This window comes from Trachinotus anak, unplaced genomic scaffold (assembly GCF_046630095.1).
Source record: "Trachinotus anak isolate AG129_WGS33_773 ecotype Australia unplaced genomic scaffold, CSIRO_AGI_Tana_v1 ptg000015l, whole genome shotgun sequence".
Classification (NCBI taxonomy): domain Eukaryota; kingdom Metazoa; phylum Chordata; class Actinopteri; order Carangiformes; family Carangidae; genus Trachinotus; species Trachinotus anak.
Genome location: NW_027273866.1, coordinates 146,754 through 168,707, shown reverse-complemented (window position 1 = coordinate 168,707; position 21,954 = coordinate 146,754). Strand labels below are relative to the sequence as shown.

The following is a 21,954-nucleotide window of genomic DNA, read 5'->3' as shown; positions in this document are numbered from 1 at the left end:
TTCTCATTTTGGCTCATGCACCGTTGCTCTAGCCACAGAGGAGGATCTTCGCTCCCAACTGGCTTACTGTGCAGCACTGAAGTGCAGGCCAGCACAGTTGGGTCATTACAGAACTAAATCCAACTCACAACGGTAATTGCTGAATGGGTAATATTGGAGTTAAGCCCTTAACTGGATTCAGGAGGCTGACTCACTTATGATGCACAAGGACTTAAAATGAAATTAGAGGGGTTGTCACATTTTTAAACAACTTTATGAGACATTTTTATATTAGATTACATATTTGAACTCGTGTATATGTCTACATTTCTCATAAACTAAATATAGAACATTTTTATTGTATGTTTTTCTCTTGAATTTTTATGGGTCTACCTGAGGGGATGGGACTCCCTCCCACCTACATGCAGTGCTGATCTTCTAATCCCCTGGATCTGAAGGTAAACAGACAGACTCTCGGATGTAAAGAGGGACACTCACAATATTTAGTTAAGAGATTTCAGGCTGGAGGAGGGTTACTCACCTGAGCACTGGGAATGGCTTTTGTGTGGCTGGACAGGTCAACAACATATCCATTTTCACTAGCGGATGGGAATGTGTTTGCTCAGCCCTATCTCCGGTCTCATGGAAGCCCAAGGTGTTTCATCCTGAATGGATAATCTATCTGTGATGGTATCTTCAACCAATTTTTCACCTTGATTATCCAAAAATGGACCTGTTTGGTTTTAAAATATTTCAGTTAATGTGGTGTCTATTTTAGCTGTTTTGAACTACCATGAGCATCACGAGACAAACTCGGATCTTTGGATTTAATTTTAGCCTTACATATTTAACCAAAACCTCATTAGCTGTACAAACAGAGGTGAGAAGACTATTCCTTACCTGTTTAGGACAGGTCAGCACCTGTCACACCTGGTAAAGCTCTTCTCTCAGCAGCATATCATCTCCTGCTTTATCTGGTCTTTACTCAGATAAGCCAGTCTTTAATGGACATATGAGAAACTTAATATTACCATTGTACCAAGCAAAATGAGAGAAAGAAACTGAACTGAAGTGAACTGACAAAGTGTATGTCCGATTGTTCATTGCAATGCTGAAATGACTAAGGCACAATGACCTAACTTTCAGCCATGCTAGTGTGAAGGAAGGAATAATGTGTATTCCTAGTCTTGAGGTCTTGAGCCAGACCCAGCGGTAGAGTGAGATATAAATGGGATGCGAGCATTTTCATGTTACTCAGTATTATAATCTTACTGTTAATTGCAGCAGCTGGAGCACAGTATTTATTTATTTTTTTAAAAATGTTTTCTCATATCTTAAATTGGCGTCATCCTAACAACAACGGTCTTAGAGTATAAGTAAAGACCCGGAAGTCTCCAGCAGGGGGAGCGCAGAGCTGTTGAGCTGTGTGAAGGGGAACATCACTTCCTCCTTTCTGTCATCACACACATGAACTGAAAACAGTTTGCCAAATATCCCTCTTTTCAGGTAAGAGTTCCGTCACGATAACGGTTCATTTTTGTGAGTGTGTTAGATAAATGTGTACACATGCAGAGGGAGGTGTTTTTGTCCGACTATGTTGGCGCTTTGCGGAGTAACGAAGTAAATTATCTGACGACGATCAGGCTAGCTAACTTAAGCTAACCCCTTGCAACGCTAACCGTAAGCGTGTTGAAGCGTGTAACCTATTTTGTAGTTATGTTGCAGAAATGTCTGTATCACTGTATGAATGCACTGTTAAGAGTTGTATTTTTGAAATATGATTTTAAGTTCGTAAGCATATTAGATACAAGCTGCTTTAGCATATGTTTCAAACTGCTGTGCTGGTTATTTTACATGGCTTATTACTGATGTTTGTTCTGGGTCAGTGCTGTGGAGGTTTGGTGGGATGGCTGTGCATAGAGATACATGTACTGACATTTGTGGTTGTTGTATGTGGCTGTTGTGACAATTCAGTCATTATACACATGAGCTGAAGAAAATTTGTGCTTGTCATCTTTTACTGAAATATCCCCCTTTTCAGGGCTTTTACACTATACCAGCAGGGCTCCTGGGGTTGAAATGTTGGTCTGTCATGCTCAAATGTTAGCCACAGCTTTGATCAGGACAGAAATATCTCAGCAACTATTGGATGGATTACCATGAAATTGTGTGCAGACAGTCATAAGTCTCAGATGATGAATACTGATGACACTGGTGATCATCTGTCTTTCCTTTAGCACCACTAGCAGGTTGACATTTTTTGTTTTTGCCAACATGTCTTCAAAAATTTTGGATGGCTCACCGTGAAATTTGGTGCAAACATAAATTTTCTCCTCATGATAAATTGTCCAATGTTGGGGTTCATTGATCAAATGTCTGCAAAACTAATGATGTTCCCATCAGCCTTAGCTGTGCTTAGTATTTAGTGCTGTTTAGCAAATGTTAGTATGCTAACACACTAAATTAAGATGGTGAATAGGTTAAACATTACACCTGAAAAATATCAGCCGATTTCTTTGTAACTGTCATTGTTAGTATGCTAACGTCAGCATTTAGTTCAAAAAGCCCCACTGTGTCTAAGTACCAGTGCTGATCGGTGTTGTGTGATGTGAACATGACACCCGTGTGAACATGCTAATTTTTGCCCCTTTTTTGTGCTGTGATATCTTTCAGAGTTAACAGACACTGCAGACAGACCTGTCACCTGCCCAGCACAGTGCTGATAAACCAGTAAGTTTCAAAAACACACAATCACCAACCAAAGCGTCTCACAGTCTGCACAGCGGCTAGCAGCACAGTCACATCTTGGTCACTGGCAGTTTAAAACTTGGGCAAAGGATATAAATCCTTACACTTTTCCAGTATTGATATGCTACATGTCGTTAGCTCAGATAGATTCTCCACAATTCAACTGTGCAGTTCATTTTACAGAAAACATGACAACAAAGGTATAATTAATTCAGGTTTACCGCCATCATAAACCAGCAAGATGGCAAAATGTTGGTGACTCCTTACCTCTGAAGCGAGCATGAAGTCTGATTATCTGTCTACTCCTTGATTATTTATATTTCTTTTGTTTGTTTTTCACAAAAAATATTCCAAGTTGTGAATATTGTCATGGGAAGTTGTTGTTTTTGTCCTGTCACCTCGCCATTTGTACTGTGACTGCTGTCTGATCTGTTAGCTTAAAACCCTCATGAGATAGTTCTGGCCTTGAGCATTCATGAAGGCCTAGGCCTATGAAATCAAAATTTGATGTGGTTATGAAATCCTGACCAATGTGTGAGCTAACTAACCTTTTCTCTGGCTATGAAAAAATCAAAATCTGACTGGATAATTCTATTTTCATGGGTTTCAGGCAGTACCAGGCTAAAGGATGCTCTAAAAATCTATTCCATGGACGCAAAAAATTGCTATGTGTCTGGAATAAAAATATCTATCTAATCTAAAACTCCAGTCACATATTACAAAATTTCAAATGCAAACAGAAAAAGATGCCCACAAAGTAATCCTTTAATTTTACAAACATCGGGTACTGGGCTGATATTTTCACTTAAAATTATAGCTGCTTAAAGTAGATTTACTTGGCATGATTGATTGCAGTGATGACAGCATCTGCCATGATTACAGTAATAAGTCATTTTGGCTCAATTCATTACACCCTTTTTTTAGGGTCAGCTTAGGTTAGAAATTAGAAAACAGAGCCCTGGGTGTTGCTAAGAACACAGTATTATGGTTGACAGCTTGTCAAAGTGGGACCGACTAATTACAGTTCTCATCTAGCCTAGGGGAAGAGCAGTTTGTTCATGTTATTCATGTCTAATTATTATGACATGACAGGATGAGCAATTCCACAAATATCAGTCAAGTATGACAGCAGACACCCACTGACTGATGCCTTGACTTTTCTCTTGTTTTTTTTTTTTTTTCTTCGAGAAAATGTCTCTGCTACTGCTTATCAAAGACCACAAACCTACATTATGAAGCTTAACTGGGCCTCAACAGCTATTAAACCTCATTTGCAGTATCAGCATAGTATTTTGCAAATTATACACAGTCTACTCTGGATCTTGCAGACGATAAGGACTCTCCCTGGAGATTGCGGAAATGGCTCAATTTGGGCCTTTCAGACGCACTCACAGGGAGCTGTGCTTGTGCATCCAGTCGCCAGCCTAGCTGTACAGTATCTCTACCTGAGATCAGAACGCTCCAACAAAGAGTCAGCATTCACATCGAAAGATAGATCCCGGGGCTGGGAGGGGGCCCATGGTGTTCAGACTTGGAGTTGTTGAGTTGGGCAAGAATGCCTCACTGGTGCCAAGTTTTATTTTGGTGTAGGTCCATTGCAAGAGCAATCTCTGAGTGTGTGGCATTATGGAGGACATCCAAATGGTTAAGATGGAATTCCCTGATTGTTATTGAGACCTGAACCCCACTGTTCCTGAAATGATCTCTATCAGCCAGCACTCCTTGAAGCACACAGCTATTCATTAAAGATGGTTATCGGTAGGTCTGAGGCGAGAGAAGGGTTTTCAGGGGCAGTCAACGAGGCGAGATCATTGGGTAGCATCTAAGATCGGCTTGCTTGACATTTTTCTACATGCTCTTTCACAATTAACACAACTTCAAACAGTCTCACAGGTATCCTTTTGCCTCCTTAGATGTCACAGAGAGAAAAAAGGGCCTAATGAGTTTGTACTCATAAAACGTGCTCACAAGGATACAAAATTGCCTGACGTCCCATAACAAATAAACATAAAATACCTCTGAGATGCAACAAAAGATCAAGGCAGCGCTGCGAGGAATTAGCCATGCTGAACTCCCTTTGGACTCAGTGTAGCGTGAAGCTGCTATTATCTCTGTGAATGTCATATCTAGACCCTATTTTTTTCCATTACTGAGTAGTCTGTCTATCTTGCAGCTGGAAATCTGCAAGATTTGTTCATACAGCAGCTCATGCGTCAGTGTGGTTGAGTTGGAGCTGATCTTTGCTGGTTACTTTCATGGTCCAGTGATTGCATGTTTAAGTTAGAAAGCAAGGTCATTTATTTCTTAGGCATACATTACCAAGTCTGGATGTGTTTTCAGTCTGTCAGTGTTATGTCTTTTTTGACCTTTGTAGATTGATTCATAGTTTTTTTGTATGTGTGTGTGTAAAATCTCTAATCTCTGAGCAGCTTGTGCACTCTTACTGACCTAATGAAGCAGCAAACACTTCCTGGTTTATTACTACATGCTGTAACACAGAGCAGAGTGTGTGTTTAGGACTGTATGGTGTCTTGACTCAGCAGTAGAGGGCTCCCTTTTCCCTCTGAGCTCCTAATTTGACAGTGGTCACCTACAAAGGAGAGATCCCACAAACAACAGTATATAAGCTTTGACTTATCAAACTATAATGAGAATTTTAACTCTTGGAGAGTATCATGATCATGTTTTTTACAGCTTAAAGTGTGTAATGTTTGTGTAGTGTTTACTCTTAACACTATAAACACTAAATACAGGATCAACATATGTTTATACAGAATTTTTCTTACAATAACATTATTATTTTTCTACTTATGAATAACGCATTCCACAGATATGCTCCCATGCAAAGTAAAGCAACATGTCTGTGCTTCTACTCCGTATTTCAGAACAGTTTCTCATCCCAAGCTATCTGTTTTGACGGAGTGGGATGTTTGCCAGAGAGGAGTTCCCCTGCCATTAATCTTACTGTGGCTCTGAGTGACAGACCGAATTATCAACTAAAACTTTCAGCCACTTGAGACTGCTACTGATGTTTGGCTTTCAAGAAGAAGAAAGAGTGGGAAACCATTCTTCTGGTGGAAAAGAGCAGACGCCTGTGTAACTTAAGCATTGTGGAACCCCTCAGCAGCCCCGTAGCATTATCTGGACAAACTAATATTTACTCCAAGACAGAGCAAACACACTCTGGCTTTATTCAGTGCTCTGGCATTGTTGATGGATTAACTCTAAGGATGAAATCTAACTTATCTTCTCAGTTTGATCTAAAGGCTGCACTTCTTAGAGGGCTGCGCAGCATTCACTTACAAGTGAAATGACTAGAAACAGTTTTTCACAAAGAAGTTGACAACAAAAGACAATTATTGGTTAATACAGACTAGCTGATGTCAAATAAAAGTCTACATATGAAAAAGTGACAGATTGAGACAGAGATCTTTGCTTTACAAATTACTGATCAGCTGCTTCACCATCAATGTGCACATTATTAAGAACACAGCCTCCCACAAGGATGAAAACAAAATCAACAACAGTCTGTTTCTTTTTTTCAGCTGTGTTCAGAGGGATGGGAGATTTGCAGCAGTCTGAACATGAAACAGGCAAGTAACGAGTTGGTCTGAAGTCTGACCACAGTGCGGTGAATCTCCGTTTGAGTCAGGTCTGCTTTGAATAAAGACTGATTTGCCTCCCCCCCTAAATTTAGCCTCCAAAATTACACACCCTTCAGAGCATTGTCGGAATGCACGAGACTTGAAGGTCCTCCTTTCTCACCAGAGTGTAATGAGAAACTGCTTGTAGGGAACGCTGCTCATAAAGGCAAACACCTGCGATGATGAGACTGAGGGAATCAATCTTCCTTCACCCCCTTCCATCAACACCAAATAGAGAAACTAGATTCTCCTGACCTACCCATTCGCTTCGTGTGATGAAAGTAGAGACAACTGCTTTGCTGCTTGAGCCTGGAGGATGGATGGATGTGGGGAGAGCCTAATACCTGAAAATCCTCCACCATAAATACCAAAGAAAAATACAAAATAGCACATGCAAAATCCATGAATGACGCAGAGATCATTTGCTATTTTTTTTCCAGTTTGCCTGATCAAAGTTTCAGGATTCTGCTCCCTTGGTTTGCACCAAGGGAGCAGCGCTCAAATTTCGTTGTACTATGTATAATGACAATAAAGGCGATTCTGATTCTGATTCTGATTCACCATTGATTCATGTAGTTAACCAGTTATCCAGGCATGAACAAAAGTGACTAATATGTCATGTTTGTGTAGAATTGAGGCAGAATTTCAGTATTTATAGTGATGATATCTATGTATAAATGTTTGATATTTACTGGCAACTTGTTTGTAATTTTTTGAACCATGCCTTCCTTAACATGCACATTTTAAAATCCCCATACTTTCATAGCAACATCAAACTGACTCTTAATTAATTAATAATTGGAGAAAGGGTGTTTGAGATCATGCGGATCCTTGATTTAAGCAAATGTAGTAAAAGAAGAATTTAGAAATACTGCAATACAATTAAAACTCCTTAAACTGACAAAATGTACTTCAAGTATCAAAAGTAAAAGTACTTGTTCTGCAGAAAACTGTCAGATGTTTCATTACATGATCGGACTGTTAATACTGATGCATCAATTCATGTAGCATTTGACTGTTTATAGCTTGTCGAGGTGGAGCTAGTTATAATACAGTCAGGTAGTTTGGTTCAGTGGTTGCCAGCCTTGGAATAGGGCCTCCTCCAAAATACAGTTGAGTGAGGTATAAAGTAACATAAAATGGAAATAAGCAAAGTACAAATATCTCAGAATTTGAGTAAAAATACTTTCCACCAATTGATGATTTTTCTTAATGTAAATTATCTTAAAAGCTGCTTTTTAGTTTTCCATATAAATTCTTGTGTTCAAACGTTTCTTGGAAGTGGTCTGATCTAAGCTGCTGCACTGTGAATTCACCTTGCTTTTCTCAACATGTTTTCATCGGGTCAACCAGCCAGTCTGGCAGGACTGACTTTTCTTTGGGGGAAATGTCAGCCTTCCTACAAGAATTCCCCTGTTTACATTTGCAGGTGGACCCAAGATGGCATGATGGTGTATCCATGTACTGTCTTGTTTTTAATGGACAAAGCCTCAGCATTCTTTGGCACATATCGGCCCCCGAGTGAAACCTCGACGAATTCATGTGTGTGTTTATTTGTTTTTTCTTCCTTGTGACAGACAGACACACAGCCTTGGATTTCACTTACAGAGCAGCCGAGACCTTGTTAACTCAGTAATGGATAGCCTTGGTGTATGCAGAGACATCCTCTTCATTCTTGTGCCACTGAGAGCAGGAAGAGAAGACGAGCACTTCCTCTATCACTCTGACACTCACCTTTTGTCTGTCTCTGCGAGCGTCGCACAGAGAGCTGGTGTCTGTGCAGTGGAGGTGGTTAATGGCTTTCCTTTGGCTTTTCCCATGAAGAACCAGATGCAGGAAATATTTTTGCTTCATGCGAGTTGTGTGTGATGGTACTGATAAACAAGACTGCACTGGCGAGTTACACCACACACAGTACGCCGTATATAGGCAATATTATATACACTTATATATGATGTGTTAGAAAATTTCAACCTTTCTATTTTTTGTAAGTGATATTACATGACATTATTTGTTAATTTACATGATGGGAATAGAGTTTGAATGTTGATCATGTTTATCAGCATGGATGCAGTTGTTGGGATTAAACCTCCAAAGAGTCCATATAACTTCAACATGAAGAAGCACTTGAGCTGCATTCAATGCAGTTTGCCAAAGTACACACACTTTCTTTACTAAGCTACTAAAATGCTCCTCAACCAGAGAATAAAAAAAAAACGATTGTGTTTCTCATTAGGGTTTCACATCATGACAGACAGAATATTGGAGCTGAAAGACAGAGAGCTCACTAGACAATTGAATGCAGTTTAAGCATTTCTGCAGAGGCCCACCTTGCTATTGTGGCTTGGAAGTGTGACTGGTGGTCGACTCAGTCTGCAGTGGAGGGTGATGACTGAGAGGATCTCCAGTGTGGAGGAGCCACCCACATAGCTTTGTATCTTGTCTGCAGATGAGGCCGATACATTTCTTAACAAAAAATTACACCAGATTTTTTTTTTTTTTTTTTGCTTTACTGCATTTCAGCAATTGTTTCTCCACTAAAGCAGATGTATGTACTTATGTCATTACTTGTGTGCAAGAAGATTTGGCATCATAAAGGTGTTTGTTTGGCTTTGAATGAGGAATTACTTTCAAAAATCTAAATAGTTTAAGTAAGGCAGTGAAGCATTTTTATATTGTATTTATTTATTTATTGTCAGGATTGTCATCAGCTCGTTTAACATACACCTAACAACATTAAAACCTTTGATTTTTTTTTTTAATACATATTTTTTTATTTTGTGATAGTAACATTATCAGCTGAACAAACTACAATTTGTCTTTACAAAACAGGGTGGTGTAGTTTTATTGTTTTAATATGTAGAACATTTCTACTGTGTTGACAACAGCCATATATTCAATAAATAAGAAGGTAAAATGTTTACTGACTGACTTTGACTGTACATTTCAATTTAAGATATATATCATTCACGATACCTTTGCAGCAGTGGCAACTAAGTACATTTACTGTATTACAGGACAATTGAATGTGGAACAATTTTGACATTTACTTCATATCATTTTATGCTACTTTATATTTTACTCCCATATATTTCAGAGGCAAATATTGTACTTTTATACCCATCTACATTCAGTTTTGTGATGTCCCTCACTTGTATGTAGCTTTGAATAAAAACATCTGCCAAATGTAAATGTAAATTTAAATCTATATTTAACAGACACTTGTAGGTACCAGTGTCTTTGCAGATTAACATTTTGAATGCAAAATAGGAACAGTTTATGATAGCATGATATAAATATGAGGATTAAACTACCCAATAAATGGTGTTAAAATTATCTCCACTTAGACCAACTGCAACAGATAAATGCTGCTCATACATTAACATATCAGTAAATATAATATTGAAGGGGCCATTCTGCATAATGAGTACTTTCACTTTTGATACTTTTATAGTATCAAATATAACTTGACTTCATAATAACTAAAAACTGTATCTCTAGCGCTGAGCATATTTCAAAATCACCAGATAGAAATTTTCCCTAAATTTCCTTTTCCTCTTGCGTGCGCACCATGTCATGTTGTCTTTTGGTTATTTTGATATTGGTGTGATGTAATTAGGTCTGTCCTGTGGAGCCCTGCTCTCTTCCCAGTGGAGTGGCTATATCAGACCCTTCGTTCAGTTTAAACCCATGTTTTCGCCATGCCAAATTAACAGCCACCCTTTGGGTCAATGCTGCGTGCGAGTGCTGAGATGGGAGAGGCGTGTTTGAGTGAAAAGCGCCAGTAAGAGCAACATGCATGGTTCTCCACAACTGGCTGCACTCCGTACTCTTCAAAGGGCCTTCCTTCTCTCTGTGTCTCTTTTGCACTGTGAGCTTGTTTATAGCTGCACTCAACTGCGCAAGAGATCAGGCTTCCTGGGCCTCGCTGCTCACGAACACACCTAATAACCTGATGACAGTGTCAATATGGGAAAGGTCAGGCAGTTATTTATATGTTTTATTTCATCCTGGATGTTGCTAGAGTCAGTGGTAAGTTTGTGTTGATTTAGACATGAGCCTTTCTTGGTTATCAGCCAACAAGTTCCTTAAAATATGACAACTCATAGGGGCTGGCAGCTCTGACTGGCGCCATTGTCACGAACCCCTAGGGAGTGGCAGCAGCAGCAGGGCATGGTCAGAAGGTTGATTAATGACAGTCATTGTTGTTTGCTTCTCACCTTTTGTTGCATTATCTCTTCAGCTCTACATGGTGACACGTTTACTGCTGGTCTTGCTATTCACATATATACACACACTAGTATTCAACACCAGAGCAACAGGCTCTGCGTGCTTCAGGCCTGTACCACAGAACAACAAGCTCCAGTTCCTGATATCTGAATACAGAGGAGATGCGCACACACGGCTCACAAACCACAAACTGGGTCATCATTTCCTTATAATGAACTGACCTTTGTTTTGACCCTGGTCAGAGATGCAGTGAACTGAGTTAGCAACATGATGAGTGAGCCTCAAGCAAACGGCCAGTTTTGGTCTCATAAAAGCATTTTGAATTTGTTAGTTCAGCTTTATTTGTTCATGAAGTCCCATTAACATCAAGATCTCTTGAAGAGTGCCAAATTACACTTATACAAGATTAGTATACATCCGATATACAAGATTTAGGAGGACATTTATTATTAAGTGTATATTTGTGGCCCATGTTTATGTCTTCAGTAGGAACACATTTGGGCTGAGAGCCACTGAGGGTAGGAAGGTCACAAAATAGTAAGACACTTTGTTGGTTTTGGTCCTTTTATGGGATTTGTTGACAAAAACAGAAGTATAGAATAATATCAGGTCTAACATTGAATAAGAATACCCTTATTTTGTTACTAAGCATATTCCAGTGCATCAAGGTACAACGTCCAGAAACATCTTTTCAATCATTCCAAAGCTCCAACTGAGCTTCAGGCAGGATTTTCCCTCCATAAACCAACAGACAGTATGGTGGTTTACCACTCACATATTTGGGAGAAGAGTCATCATCTTATTATCACCTAATACGAATTTGAGCCAAAAATGAACTTGAAGGCAACACTTAAATCCAACGCCTTATAGGTTTTTTTTTTTTTTTTTTTTTTTTTTTTTTAGCTGGTAGCATTTGGCATGTGTGTAGCAGCATTTAGCACAGTATATGTCTCGGCTCACTTTAAATAAATCACAGATGGGCAGTCGGGCAGAACATTAATTCTATAGTCTCCACAAATTAGAGAGGATCCTGAGGACTGTCTCTGTCTTTGCCCAGAACGTCACTAAAATAGCCTTCCACTACAAAACTGCTGACAAATTTCCATTATGACAGTCTGTATTTTGACTTTCCAGTAGAAGACTACACACTCTTCTAGACGCTGATATTTACATACCGATTACTGACAATACACACAAATTACAAGCACTCCTCCAGTTTGACAAAAAATATGCTTGCTTTCAGGGGCAGTGCTTTCAAAGAGTTCATTTTAATTGTGTTTGCAAACATAATTTCATGCTCTTTTAGTCATCTGTATGTAATAATCAAAGCTGGGCTCTGAAATCCAATGTGATCCTGTGGTTATTCTCTTTATTGCTGTGTTGCTGTATCCTCCGAGGACCAAAAGCGGCAGAATCTCCTGAGAGCAAATGTGAAATGATACGTTTTCATTTAGAAAGCCAAATGTCATCATCATGTCTCTGTCCCTTTTGCTTTTAGAGCCTCTGGTTGATGTGGTGAGCTGGCGGAGCAAGTAAGAACATGGGAGGGAGACATTTATCATCCTCTAGACTACAGAGCTGTAACTCTGCCTGCTTGGAAATCCTGTGGACAGTCAATGGGGGAAAAAAACAGTCAATGGTGATTGCATTACAAGGATGACATCGTCATGGACCCGTTGCTTTGGTGTTTTAGTTTTGGGTGGTAAAAACATAAATGCGTCACTTACAAATTCAACTAATAACAAAATGTCACTATGGATCTGTATAGTCTTTGAGCCTGTATAACTTGCTGCTTTACATTCTCTGTCTTTTCACTAAATGCATCAAATGCTGTCACACAGTGTAAACATTATGCTGGCAGCTACGAGCAGAATTTTCATTTATGACTTATTTTCTCACATGCTTGTCAAAAAATTACACCCAGCTTGTCAAAGAGCGTGGCAGGTACATGTTCCAGCATTGTCCATGTTTGCATTCACTGCGTTTCCATGGCAAGTCAATTCATTTGAAATTTTAGACATGAGAACTGCAGGCACTGGCCCTCTTTTCAAAACGTGATACTTTGCCAACTTGCCACTCTCTTTTTAAAAGGTTTCTTGCGTATCTTTCTTTGCTTTTTTCAAGACCTGTCTGGCCTGCCGTGTCGCCTGTCCTGAGATGCTCTCTTGTTGATTTTCAGTGGTGCAGAGGCAGAGTGAACGAATGACTCCTGGCCAACCTGGGGTATTTCCCCCCTTCATCACAAAAAGCAGAGATAATGTAAAATGTCTTAAATCATACCCAGCAAAGTGTCAAAGACATAAACTGAACTTTGGTCTGTAAAGAACACTCAATCCCTCCTGTACACATGGCAGACATTGATGAATTGTTGCAGATGAAGATAGCAGCGCCTGTTGTTGCTTTTTAAGGAATCTCTGTCACCATTTCACTGCTGCTTGGATTATGAATGGTGCTTAATATCATATCCATTAGGATCAAGGAGGCCATGTCCCCATCCATCTCTCCAAGTATCTGTTTAAGCTTGTGGTATCTGAGAATCCTTTCAAGTTTAAGTTGCAGAGGTAACACACTTAAGGATCAGAGCACTGTACAGGGTTTAAATCTGGGCATCTGCACACTTGTGTTTTCAGTCGTACTCAAAAGGGAGAAATTGTATGTTTTTAAAAATATGTGATTACAAATCTAATAATTTCACGTAAGTAAGGTAAATAGCTTTAACTCCAAATAAGCATCCATAACTCTGCACACCAGAGTGTAAAAACAACAAATTGTAGGTAAATAGTTTTATAGAGACATTCAAAAATTGAAATAGACATATATATAGATGGTTCCACGACAGGAGTTTTACCTTGTGAATAGTAATTAAATGATGCGTCAGTGGGAACTATTTGAACAATATTTAAAAAACACTGAAATTCTAATTGTATTGGTGATGCTGAAAAGTGGCACGTTGTCTCGTAGCACCTATCTCAAAGTATTTACGCTAAAAATTAAATAAATATTAAGTTTTGTGTCCTGTACAAATAGGAAATATTTATTTAGAAGCAGCCCACCTGCTGCCCTTCCAACACAGAGGGTCTGCAGAAGACACGGTGGGGGGTATCACTTGCTGCCCTGATTGATGACCATAGGTCCCGCAGGAAGTAACCCCGTCACCATGAAGGAGTGTTTTCTGAACCCCAAGTAGTATCCGGGAAAACATGAACGACTCCAGTCAGGGAGCGCGTGTACTCATAGGCCATCTCAATGTTTGGATACACTCAGTCTTTTGGGATTTTACTGCAAAAGGGGAAAGGAATCAGAGACTGCAAAATAGAGTTCAGAGGGCATCCAAATTCCAGGGTGTTCTCCATAACTTGCTATTAAACCTGATCAGTGTCACAGCTCAGTGCTGTGTGTTTGGGACCTTGTTTAAAGGACTTTAGCTGTGTAACTGTTTGAGGATAATGTCTCAGAAATGGCAGATAAACATAAATAATTTTCTGTACATATCAGGCAGCATGATATTAGACAGATGCACACTTTAAAGATATTGCTACAGACCTCTAAACGCTGGTCATTGCCATACATTTAATATCAAATTACTGGCATACGTGGAGGGTTAAATCCATTTATCTTTACATTTTTGATCCACAAAATTTCAATGTATTACAGTAAATGTTACAGTATTGCCTCATTAAGAATTGCATATTTTCTGGTTTTGGGCTGGTTCAAGTTGAGTTGGAGCTTATTTCTGTTTCCATAGCCAGAATGAAGAAAACAGAACCCCACTACAAGTGAGTCCAAAGATTGTCAGTGGGAGTAGTTTCAAATGTAGGGGTTTTTTTCTTCATTTATTTAAAAGGAAGTGGATTTGAAATCACCAGCGTTAACTTGAAATCAACCTACAGACCAGCAATAAAACTATAAATATTATTCAAATGCAGAGGTTATATTATTACCCTCAAAACTGACCCTTCCTCCAGTCTCAGGGCGACTCACTGCTAAACTGTAACTCTCATTATATTAAATATCATTCAGTCAATCACCTTTTGCTTTTAGATAGTGTCAGAAAGCCTGAATCTGATTTCGGTGATCACTTAAACAGATATAATCAACGTTGGGTGACCTTCATCTCAGTTCAGTGAAAACCCAGTCAAGCTATTTCTTGATGAACCCAATGAAAATTACTGGATAAAACTGTGTGTTTTTGTGGTTATGAAGAAAACAGTAGGAAAACTACATTTTCATCAAACATTACATAATGAGTCATTCTAAGTTATAAAAATAGCATCATAAAATACTTCTCCCTAAATCGCATTCACACTGACTGTGCTGTTAAAAACCACAGAAATGCTGAGGCTCGCTCAGCCACGCTCAACTGGGCCTGTCACTAAACCTACTGTATCACACACATCCCCCCTGCATCAGTGAGAGAGAGCAGAGATAGCAGCTGTGTGCAGGACTTACAAAGTTCATTCAAGTTGTTAGAGTTCAAAGCTGCCCAGACAAATGGGCTAATAAACTACTGAAAAAATCATAAAAACTTTTTTTTTTAAACTTAGATTATCAAAGTTCAATTGTGATTTTGATTCACAATCAGGATAGAAATAAAACGTTACAAGGGAGCTTTAGATTTAAGGCAAACTCAACATGTTATTTTATGTTTTGGGCCGCTGCTGTTAATTAGAAGAAAATCTAATTTTGTTAATTCAATTTTTGCTAATTCTACATGATGAAACTAAATCTTTTTTCACATAGGTCTGACCTCAAAGATAAACAAATGTAAGGTCAATAAAACGTAAGGCAACACAACACCTTAAACTTACTGTGTATGGCCTCTACTGGGTTAAACCAATATTGTCAAAATAACGGCAGGTTACAATAATAACATTATAATACCTAATATGAAAAGATCTATGCATTGTGCAAAGCGATGTAATTATACACAATATTTTAGGTAGGCTGGCATTATTGGATAAAACCATCACAGGGTCGAATGGGCACCATAACAAAAGCACCAGGCTTATTACAGAAATGCGCACAAACAGAGGCGACATCAGAAAATGTGATCACACAGCAGAAAGCGGTGAGGAGGCTTTTCCTCAGAGTAAACAAAATATACAGGACACCGGAATAAAAAGTTTAGAGGGGGTGAGTAGAGCTCATGGGCCTCTATGGGAACATTTCTGGTCCTTTCTATGCGGGAGAAGATTCCCCGGGAGGCAACATGTGGGTGGATTTGCACCGTCAGCTGCTCCCCTTCATTAGCGCTGTGATCAGCCCTCAGATTCCCATCACGGCAGGTATCAGTTACAGCTCCGATAGCATCAGTGGACGCAGCCCCCCTGCGGAGACCACTGCGGGGCAAAGAAACCACGTTTCCCACCAAGTGGAGGTGTAGTGACACATCGGCGTGTCGCTCTGATAGTCGACATCGGGAGATAAGTCCAATTACGAAACCCTTTTTCATTTGAGACAGGCTTAGATTTGGTTCATAAGCTTAATTATATGATTGGGCAAAACTTGTTTTAGGCCATTTAAAGCCTCGGGGGAAACAAATCGTCGCTGCCAGTGCCCAGATTAAACTTCCACGCAGAGAAAGTCATGTTTCCATCGTCCCCAGCAGGAAGAAGGGCCATGGAATAAACTGCAGGTGTGGAGAGCTAAATTCCAGGCGATCAACAAGCGTAAAGATCAGAAATAAGGCGAGGTGATTCTAGGATGAGGCCTTCACTGGTTGCAGTACAACCGAAAAGCACTTGAGTGAGCACACAACTTGAATTTCCAGTATTCCTCCATCTTTAAACTCGTATCTCATCAACACTGGACTTTGATGAATAGACACAAGCAACGAATTTCGGTTCTACCATGCAGGAGCCAAACCGTGCACCTCTGCTGAAATAATGTGGGCTGCGAGACCATAGGATGGCATTTAAGAAAGCCTTTATTTTTGAATATTTACAATGAAATTATAAAAATATATAATTAAAGCTTTGGCAAATATTTTACATTTAGACAATTTCTTTCTTTGTTCACATCGTTGAGTCACTGTAGGATCGAGATCATGGCCACAAATTAATAGAATATATGGCGGGTTACAGAATTGCCCTTGGTTTTATAATAAAACATCGATGACAGACTGGACGGGCAGAAGTGTTTTTTTTAATCCTGCAGTCTCCATAAGACAATATACAGTCTAGAAACAAGAAGAATTTCAATGGAGGAAAAAAAAAAAAACTACCAACCAATGAGGGGAGACACCGATACATCCATGCAAGCTTACATTCATATGGCCTTGAAGGCCGATAAAGCTATACTGTATTCATAATGCATGTGAAAAGGCCTGTGTTTGACTGTAAGCTACAAAACACCCGGGGGAACAAGCCGTTAGTGTTCAGACTTACTGTTGGGGTTGTTGAAATGAGTTCAGTTAAATGGGTCTGGTAATTAAGGTGGTATAAGTCCCGGTTATGATGATGAGGTAGGGAGACTGAGTCCATGCACACTGTTCAAGTCTTCATGTTGCTGCTGCTGCTGCTTGCTCAGGGGGCTGGGGGGTTTTCTGTCTCCTGCACAACACAGAGAAGACACAGAGTCGTGGGTCCGTGCAACCTCTCATCCAAATGATTATTTACTCCTCAAGATAAACGCACCTAACGTCAATCATTTCACCTACAAGTTGCAGCAGGTCTGACCTGCATTTAACGACCAGAATATTCAGAGATGCAAACTTACTAACAAGCTGTTTTATTTATTTATTTATTTATTTTTTTATGAAGCTTATTTCCCTTTGTTTTACATGCGTAAAATGTCCTCGGACCACCTGGCAGACCGCCGGCCAAGTCTGGAAGGTCAATATTTAATAATTGACATATAATTAGACTTCATTTGGGATTTGGTAAATGTTTACACTCGTCGCGGTCAGTGCTTATTGCAAAAGTGTGTGTGCGTGAGAAAGGAACGGGGGAGGGAGAGAGACAGCTCGCCCCGGATCTCAGTTGATATGATAGGCCTACAAGAGACCTCGATTATAATATTAATGATAGTGATAATTATTATTATCTCTGTGGAAAAAAAAAACCTAATAAAAAGCAACTGCAGCCCAGAGAGAATACATTTTTTAAAACATCTGTTTTCACATTTAGCTGTGGTCCTCTCTACCTTCTCGGGCCTGCTGGTGCTTGAAGGCCATCGGCGAGTGGATCTCCCCTGCGTGCATCCCCATCCCGCCACCTGGGTGGGACAGGGCCGGGCTCTGCGGCTGCCAGTGGTGGTGGCCCGGGGCCACGTAGCCGCCCGCTGACCCGCTGTACACCCCGTACTGGTTGGTGGGAGAGTAAGCACACGCCGAGACGTAACTGGACAATGTCGAGGAAGGCTGCGGGCAAACGGATGAGACAAAATAAGCACAACCCCCCCCAAACGCACAGCACCTCTAACTGCGTGTGACAGCGGCGTATGGCTGCAGCAGTGGGTCTTACAGATTGGCGTCTGAGGAGCAGAGGGAAGCAAACTGAGGAATACATGAGCCTCACTATCATTTATTTTTCCATAAATAAAACAAGTTGGTTCACAGAAGAAGGTTTCCCCCTCTCTGTCACAGGGACACATTTAATCACAAGTAAAAAACACTGAGACTCTCAGGGGTAAAATCTTATCAAGCAGCAGCCTGTGGCCTTATGTGGCTCGGTCTGAGGGCTCCTGATATACGGAAACGTTTCACAGCTCTGCCACAGGCCTTTGTAGCGAGAGCACTCATTTACTTGTGGCCTCTGCCCATTTTGGCACTAAACATTTGGACTGTTTCCTGTAAAGACAGCAAAATAACGCAGATGTAGAGTAGCCTACACACTGTGCACGCTTGTGCAGTCTTGGTGTAGAAACCTCACAGGCTGTACAGATATATACACATATACATTTTTTTTTTTTACCTGAGCATATTTTATGTCGGCGTCAATGGCTGACTTGTCAATCCCGTTGACCGTGTGAGCCGCTGGGAAAGCTGCTCTGTTGACGCTACTCCACTCCTCCATTTTTGGTGGATATCCCTCCGTCCCAGCAATGGCTGATTTAGAAACAGTAACTTCATGTCAAAGATATATAAAAGGCAAAATAGCTAAAATGTGAGATAAATAAGATTTAAAAAATCAGTGCAGTCATATTTTTAGGTTCATAATTAATTATAGAAATTGTAGCCATTTCCAAAAATACTTTGCGTATTAGCCTGTCTGGGCTATGATTTAATTTTCAAAATCCTGGGCCTTTCTAAAATACTTTTTAAGGTAGGGCTACTAAAACAAATATGTTATTATAGTTATATTATATTATAATTATTATAATTATTTAGGTGCGTAATTGTTTGTGATACTTGTGCATTATAAACTTAGGCCTGACATTAAACTTCATGAAAAAAAAAATTGAAATAAAACAGCAGCATTGTTTTATATTATTATAACAGCATATATATTATATAATATTCCTCTTTCATGTAATAATGTATATTAATAATTGTATCGGCTTAGCCTACTATCGCCAATAAAACCCTATATTTTTATTATCATATGTTTGCGTAAAAGACGCAGTAAGTCATTCTGGTTTTTAAGGATAACAGTATCGAGCTATTTCAATTAGAAATATATATATTATTTTTTAAATTACATATTAATATGTAATTGTACATACATGCCTTTAATTAAATGTAAAATATTATTTGGCCATTGTGGCACAAAAATGCACTGGTCCAGGGCCATTTAACACTGAATGAAAACACTGGCTGAAGGACAGGCGGGGAAAAAAAATGGCTGTAATGACTACTTGAAGGATTAGAGGGGATATAGCAGGTGAGCAAGGTGTTTGCAAATGCATCATCCCATGAAAAGGCCTATTGAGACTGGCCTTACTGCCTTCTGGCTGAATGTTGAAACGGAGGCCTGTACGACTTCTAATGGACACACTGTCCCGCCTGCTGCCGGAGCAGGTTGTGCGGAGTGAGGTGGTAATTCATCACAGAGAATAACACGCTAATAACCAGCCGCACAGCTTTATTCAGCTCCTACTTGACAACAGTGGGAGCTACAGGGCTCAAGTGTGTGGCACTGAGACGCAGAGGCCTAGGATTTGTCACAGAGCAGAAAGCGGCTCCTCACCTGCAGGATCCATGAAGGCTCGTATGCCGAGGATGTTGCTGACGGTGTGTGCAGAAGGCCAGGCCCTGGATATGCTCACATGCCCCGCCGTCACCGGTACTCCAGGAGGGCTGCTCATTTTAGGCGACATGGTGTTGGGGTAGGAGTAAGGGTATATGTGGTTGTATGAGAGCCCGGCCTGCGCGGAGGCTTGCTTACTGCTCTCATACTGGTTGGGCTGGGACAGATTTCCAATCTTGTTGCGTAAAATCCTGCTGATCGAACTAACCGACGGGACATTGTACTTGTCACAAACTCCATCTGCCAAAAGCCTGTCCCGAATCTCCCAGGCAAAGATCCCGGGGTCGTTTTGTTTGTATTCCCTGATATTTTTCACCACGTTCGGCGTCGTGACCCGCGGTTTGCTTCCACCGATGGCACCGGGTAAGATGGAGCCCGTCTCGTTGTACCTCGCTAAAATCTTGCTCACGCAGCCGTGGGAGACTCGCAGTTGCCGGCTTATGTCGCAGGGTCTGATCCCGAGCTGAGCCAGCTCCACTATTCTCAACCGTATGGCGTTGGGCAGGGGTCGCCCATTGACGAACACGCCGCCTAACTGGTTCACCTCTCCATAGGTTTGCTCTGCAGGAGAATAGAGACACACACGTTACATATTTACACAGAGGTGCGCCACTGTCTGACTAACACAGCCAGCGAGAAGAGAATTTCCATAAGTGAGCAATGTAAATCCCTTGTGGCCAGCCGCAAAATATATATTCACATTGATCACTCAGTAACGGACAGGGCAACCTCAGAATACACAGCGTGCACCGGGCTGACACAGGCCAGCTCCTGTAGTTCACGCCGTAAATTGAGGTTATGAAGTTGTATCACAAGTGTCAGCCTACACGGGCTGGTAACCACTGGCTGGTAACCGCTATTTTGCAACTTTACAAAAAGTGGCTGTGCTTTACCCTGCACCATCCCTGCGTGTACACACACACACACAAGACAAAAAAAAAAAAAAACACAACATCAAAAATGGCGAGCTTGAGGAATAGACATCAGGAGCTCTTCAAAGAAACGCTCCTCATAGGGTAATTGGTGGTGTGTTTCCATTTAAGATTTAAAGCTTTAAGCAGACAGCAGTGTCTGCTGGATAGAGCTGGTAAAATCCACCATGAAATAAACTTGACTCGCTGTCGCCAAAAGACCTTCTTCATTTTGCACATAATGTGAACTTGGAGAAAAAAAAAAAAAAAAAACCCCAAATGCTTATTTCTGTCTTTACGCAGGCGTGCTGAGTGCGGACACGCTTCCATAAGCCCCCCTGCCACTGAAGCATGCAGATGGTAACGCAGCCTTACCCATTTGCCTATATGTCTGGAGATGCTGGGAAATGTAGGTGCCCTTTCAAATGGCTGAACGCGTCCGAGCGAAGGCAGAGGAGGACGGGGAGCTTGAGGAATGAGCACCAGCGGAGGGAAAAGAGACCTCTTTAAACTCTCCTCCGGCTGCAGCGTGCCCCCTTCTCTTTTTTTTTTTTTTTTGGAAGCAAGTGACTGCAAGGGACAACGGCGCCAAAGTGATCTTCATCCGATAAAAGCAAATTGAAGTTATCCCGGGGAGTCCGGAGTTTGCTGGAATTAATTTGACGCGTTCTCCACGTCAAACTTCGCTGTTATACGCCGAGACCTCTGCTCTGGTTTCATTGGTCGTCCTGTGCTGGAAACGCTGTCAGCCAATGCAAACCCCATCCGGTTGGAGCCGTGCGCCCTCCTTGAATATTTTGCATAGGGGAAGTGGCAGAAAGGGAAACGTTTCATCCAACATGCAGCCTTCTGCTGAGGACTTATCCATGATAGGAGTTATACACAAGCATGACAGCGGAGCTCAGTCCTTCCTGAACTGGTTACCAATGTTTTCAGCTCTGAAATAAAGTTCAACCACTTTTTTTTTACAGCTCCCATAAATACTGGTAACATATATGGTTAGTGTGCTTCACGGGGAGTAATATTAATGTATGAATTATTAAAGGAGAGGGCGTAATTAAGATCCAGTTGTATAAGTCACTTTATTTGATAGCCATGCTTGCAAGTGAGGCTTTAAATCTCTTTTACTTCAGAGGATTCGTATGAAATATGGATGAAGTTGTGGTCTGTGGTGTGTTGGGGGATTCACTTAAACAGTTATGTGCAAGTTGGTAAATTTAAAACCATGAGTGAATGACGCAGGCTTTTTTAAAG

General features: G+C 40.6%; 1 protein-coding gene and 1 long non-coding RNA gene across 2 annotated transcripts; one reads left to right on the top strand and one right to left on the bottom strand.

Moving 5' to 3' along the window:
* Nucleotides 1–691: 691 nt before the first annotated feature.
* LOC139633074 (uncharacterized) lies at nucleotides 692–7,937 on the top strand. The gene is made up of 3 exons (XR_011693680.1): nucleotides 692–1,485; nucleotides 2,653–2,709; nucleotides 6,273–7,937. It is a non-coding gene; the product is annotated as an uncharacterized lncRNA (long non-coding RNA).
* An 8,572-nt stretch (nucleotides 7,938–16,509) lies between these two features.
* pax1a (paired box 1a) lies at nucleotides 16,510–21,395 on the bottom strand. The gene is made up of 5 exons (XM_071498473.1): nucleotides 21,076–21,395; nucleotides 19,730–20,350; nucleotides 18,515–18,648; nucleotides 17,745–17,961; nucleotides 16,510–17,152 (listed from the first exon to the last, which is right to left on the bottom strand). Exons 1-5 carry the CDS (start codon nucleotides 21,077–21,079, stop codon nucleotides 17,052–17,054), a joined length of 1,077 nt encoding a protein of 358 aa, XP_071354574.1. The 5' UTR covers nucleotides 21,080–21,395; the 3' UTR covers nucleotides 16,510–17,051.
* Nucleotides 21,396–21,954: the final 559 nt, after the last annotated feature.

Coding starts and splice junctions, on each gene's coding strand:
- pax1a (XM_071498473.1), bottom strand. Junction 18,649..19,729: donor AGCCTTCATGGATCCTGCAG/GTGAGGAGCCGC, acceptor TTTCTAAATCAG/CCATTGCTGGGACGGAGGGA. Junction 17,153..17,744: donor GCACCAGCAGGCCCGAGAAG/GTAGAGAGGACC, acceptor TGTGTTGTGCAG/GAGACAGAAAACCCCCCAGC.